Source organism: Drosophila biarmipes, unplaced genomic scaffold (assembly GCF_025231255.1).
Source record: "Drosophila biarmipes strain raj3 unplaced genomic scaffold, RU_DBia_V1.1 ptg000017l, whole genome shotgun sequence".
Taxonomy (NCBI): Eukaryota; Metazoa; Arthropoda; class Insecta; order Diptera; family Drosophilidae; genus Drosophila; species Drosophila biarmipes.
Genome location: NW_026114535.1, coordinates 3,945,401 through 3,950,170, shown reverse-complemented (window position 1 = coordinate 3,950,170; position 4,770 = coordinate 3,945,401). Strand labels below are relative to the sequence as shown.

General features: G+C 40.5%; 1 protein-coding gene across 1 annotated transcript; it reads left to right on the top strand.

Moving 5' to 3' along the window:
• Positions 1 to 500: 500 nt before the first annotated feature.
• LOC108036864 (cytochrome b-c1 complex subunit 6, mitochondrial) lies at positions 501 to 1,165 on the top strand. Its single transcript, XM_017113240.3, has 3 exons — positions 501 to 635; positions 752 to 843; positions 898 to 1,165. Exons 2-3 carry the CDS (start codon positions 760 to 762, stop codon positions 1,069 to 1,071), a joined length of 258 nt encoding a protein of 85 aa, XP_016968729.1. The 5' UTR covers positions 501 to 635; positions 752 to 759; the 3' UTR covers positions 1,072 to 1,165.
• The last annotated feature ends 3,605 nt before the right edge of the window (positions 1,166 to 4,770 follow it).

The window sequence follows — 4,770 nt, the reverse complement described above, 5'->3', positions numbered from 1 at the left end:
TGCATGCTAGGGCTGCGATATAACTAGTGGTGGTGGATTTCAGCGATTTTCCATTAAAAAACTTTCGGAGAACCTGTAATTGTGGCTTCTGCTAAATATATAAGTTGTATAAGAACAACGTTACCAAAATTCTCTTGGACAAGGTCATCTTCAGTGCATCACTTTCAGAATTTTTTGTAGTGTTACATATGTTTTCAAAGTTCACACGCAATGCATGTAGGATGGCCTTACTGTCAAGCGGCGTTTTGTATTTGTCCTTTCATTTTTAAATTTTGGTTTCCAAACTTCTGCTCGAGCAAAGCCGAAAATTAAATTTCTTTTTCTTTAGACCGCGGCTAACGGAGTGTCTTGAAATTCACTCGTTAAACTTGCTTTTTTTCTGGTATTTCCTTACATTTGTGTACTGCGCTACCAACGAAAAAAGTTAACCACCTATTGCCTCTCGTTCACTGCTATGGCTAGCTCACGAGACTTAAGCAAGCCAAACTTAGCTACATAACTATTTTTGTGAACGCTCCACATCGTTCTATGGAAATAGGGTGTTACAAGGGAAATTTAAATATTAGTCTGGTAACTTTGCAAATCAGTCGTTCAATAAATTTAATTGTGATTGCATCACAGTCATATAATTAAAGGTTATATATACATAATTATTTAAAAACATAATTTTACCTTCAATTGTTTTATTTTGTCCTTTATTGATATTGTGTTATTTAATTATTTAACGGATACGAATAAGTTTTGATTACAGCTTTAATAATGGCCTTTCGAAACTGGTTCTCACTTCCCGTTCTTAGAGCCGACGACGGAGAAGAGTTAGTGGACCCTCAAGCAGCTCTAAGAGTAAGAAATATAAATTGCTTTATGCGAAAAACATTACATGGTTTTACACAACAGGAAAAATGTCAATCTAAAGGCCATATTGAATCCTTGTACAATAAATACCAAGAATGCAATGATCGAGTGAATGGGCGATCCAAGACGACAGAAACATGCATGGAGGAATTATTTGACTACGTTGCTGAATTAGATCATTGCGTTGCTCACAACCTTTTCTCTAAATTAAAGTAACTAAGAATGATGGCATCTTTATCAATACTTTTGCTTGAAACTTAAATGCTTAACAATTTAAACTTAAATAAACACTTTTTGCTTGAAACTTAAATGCTTAACAATTTAAACTTAAACACTTTTTGATCTACATATTTAGCAACGTATGTATGTATTGGGCAGACCATACTCATAGAGTAATTTGGGAAAAAGTATGTAACAGACGGAAGGAAGCGTGTCCCACTTGAAAAGGTATACATATGTAAATTATTTAATTTGATTTATATCAATAAAATAGTCGATGACTTTTTCGCCTGAAATTTAGAAACTTTTCGTATAATTAAAAGGCGGAGTTTTATTTTAATGATTATTTATTAACAGGGCGACAGGGTAAATAGTTATTTTTCTACAGGAAAATTTGACTTTGGGGTGCAATGAGTTAGGGGACTGAAGAACTTTTACGGACGAGACAGACATAAGGTCACCTATCGGGGTGTTGGTGGGTTCCTCTAACCAAATTGATTTTAAGTCTGCGTGATCTAAAATGTTAGGGTTAACTATGTTAGCTTTCGCAAGTGAAATAGCCAACATTAAATTTTGCAACTCCATTGACAACATTCTATTTCTAGCCAACAAAGTTTCATACAGGTGACTTGTGTCGATTTGTGAATTTTGAGTTACTTTTAAAATTTGGTTAGTTTATTAATTTTGTCCTGAACTCTAGTATTTATTTGTATTTGTCTATTGTTGGAATTTATCAGTTGCATCTCTGTGAACCAAGTCCTTTCTAAATCACCTGCATCAGGTGTACCTGCCACAACCCTTAGTATGGACCCTAGGAAGTCTATGCTTCTCGCGAAGTGTGGTGCGTACCCAAGGCCTCTAGCAAGTCCTGCAGATGCACCGTATCTACGACCAGGAGCTTCTTCATGTGAGACTGTGGAAAAACGTCCATGAGCTTGACTGTCTCTTCTACAACTCGTTCGTACTCCGACAGGTTCGCGGAATGTTTTACATAAGCATACTCTTCCCAAACCAGGACTTGCCCATCTATGATGGGGATGTACTTGGCGTGCGAGTAGTCTGTGATGTGCGCCGAAGCCAGCGACAAAGAAAAGACAAGTATGATTTCAAACCTGTAGGGTGAAATGTGTGTTTTATTTTTACTTTAGTTTTTTTTTTTTTCTAAGAGAGGTTACCCAGCCCCAAATGGAAGATTGAAAGAAACTTATGCCAAGGTGGCTAAACATAAATGCGCCTAGTGGCTGACAAAACTATTACTAACTAATACTAGCGTGCCAAGTGGCCAAAAAAGTAGAGGCCTAGTGGCAAATATAAATGCCTAGTGGCTAAAAAAAAGGGAGAAGAAAGGGGGTCATTTTATGTTGTCTTTATGGACCACCCTCCCCTTAATTAGGACCGTGGTCCCCAGGTCCGCTTCTACCGCTCTTTCTTCGCACAATGGCGTCAGCTTGTTTCCCAGCCTTCTGTTGGACTTAACTAATACTTTCTCGCCAACTTCAAAGACTCTATTCTGCCGCGACGCATTCTCTCCCTAGCGCGTTTTGAGCGTTTCTTATTTTGCTTTGGATCTGATCTTGCGGTTCGTCTGAACGCGCCTGAACTACATCGACCGGCCTTCTGTTGGTAACAAAGTGTATTGACTTATTGTACTCCGTTGCCTCCAACAAAATGACTTCTACTGTGTCACTTATTTTCCTGTCGATTTTTAGACACCTAGTAAGCTCTAGCAAGGTACTATGAAATCGCTCTACCGGCCCATTCGAGACACTGTGCAACGGTGGAGCATTCGCAATGTTGACTCCAAAACTGTTGGTCAGCATTGTTGAGATTGTCTGTGAGTTCAATGAGGGCTCATTGTCACAGTAGATTGTCTTAGCCTTTGGGAAGAAATTCATCAATTGAAGAATTGCTGGCTTCAGTTCTTCAATGGTTCTCGCCGGGATGGGCTGTCGACGCAAGTGAGGAAGAATTTCTTATCAGGGGAAAAAATGTCTATGTGTAACATCTCCCCCGTATGTGAAGGGATTGGCGTTTCGCCTAGTTCCTGTTTCTTTGGGTGTCTGTCGTATTTGGCTCTACGACACACCTTACAATTCAATGTTATCTCGTTCGCGAGCTTTGTCATTTTGGGGAAATAATAGTCTCTTGTGCAGCCCTGTGGGCGCGATTATGTTCATCCGTCAAGATTTCCCTTCTCTCATTGACGTCGAAGATGTCGGCGACTATCTTCCTACAATGTTGGAATTTCGTTGCTGGGAATGTTCGAACCAGTTCATCTTGAATCTGGGCGAGGGTGTGGAGGTCGCAATGGATCGCGTTGACCACTTTGGGGTTAACTGCAACCTTAATTTCCCTAAATAAGGATTCCCTGTCAATAAAATGAAGAGTATGCCGAGTTTTTTCTCGAAACAATATGAATCTCCTAGTTAAAGAGTAACTTACCTCCTCAATCACGATCTGATTCCTAAAGCAATTTATTGGCTTATCGGTGGTCTCGATGGTGTAAGTGGCGGAAGCTTCGCTATGTATCGTAGCGACATCAGAGCTTGGAGTGTTGTCTACAAGGGAATTCACGTTTTGCCGTGACAATGCATCAGCTACGTGGTTTTCTTTCCCGGGTTTGTAGAATAATCGGGCGCCGGTCTCGTCGATGCAAGCTTTCCAACGGTTTATCTTTGCATTGGGGTTACCCTCGGAAACTGCAAAGGTCAGAGGTTGGTGGTCTGTGTAGATATTGTTTTTTCTTGCTTCGTAAATGTATTGACGAAGCTTTGCTTAGGCCCATACAATTGCTAGGAGTTCACGCTCCTTAGTAGCGTAGTTCGCCTCTGTCTTTGAGAGTTCTAGAAATCATTGTGACTGGACGGCCATTCTGTGATAGGACTGCTCCAATACCGTATGCCGAGGCGTCGGTGGTCAGATCGAATGGCTGTTTGTAATCAGGGTACATTAGCATGATCCCTTCCGACGCCAGAATATTTCTCAGTTTTTCAAAAGCGTTGCGCTGACCTAAGAAGGATCTAACCTCGTACAGGTTTTTTGGCTCAGGGTAATGCTGGATGGCCCTTACTTTCTCGGGATCAGTCCTAGCTCCCTGATCGGTGACTATAAAACCAAGGTATTCTACGCTTGTTTTGAAAAACTTAGATTTCTCTCATGTTTGATTCACTTAACCTTTTCAAAATCACGTCAACGTGTTTGACATGATCGCTTTCGTTTTTTGAGAAGATTATGACGTCATCTACGTAGACGTAGCATGTCTTGCCAATTTCTTCACGGAGCACATCGTCGATGGCTCTTTGGAAGATGCTTCCTGCGTTCTTTAGACCGAACGGCAGCCTACAAAACTCGTACTTGCCTCCATTTACAGAAAACGAGGTCTTCTCGCGATCACGTTCCGCAGAGTTATCTGGTGGTAGCCTGACTTCAGGACTAGTGTCGTGAAATATTTCGCTTGTCCAAGGTTTGCCAATATCATTGATATGTTTGGCATTGGGTATTTATCCGCAATGGTTTTTGAGTTCAGTTTTCTGAAATCTATTACCATACGCTTCTTCTTGTTACCCGTTTCGTCTACACCTTTTTTGTCAACAACCCAAATTGGGTTATTATACGGTGATTTGGATTTTTGTATGATTTTGTCTTTAAGGAGGTTTCTTACCTCTGAATCGACGAAATCGCCCACACCCATAGCTT

Bases quoted from the DNA above. Each gene is read 5' to 3' on its own strand.
- LOC108036864 (XM_017113240.3), top strand. From the start codon at position 760: ATGGCCTTTCGAAACTGGTTCTCACTTCCCGTTCTTAGAGCCGACGAC. The intron at 844-897 runs GTAAGAAATATA...TTTACACAACAG, and splicing joins ACCCTCAAGCAGCTCTAAGA to GAAAAATGTCAATCTAAAGG.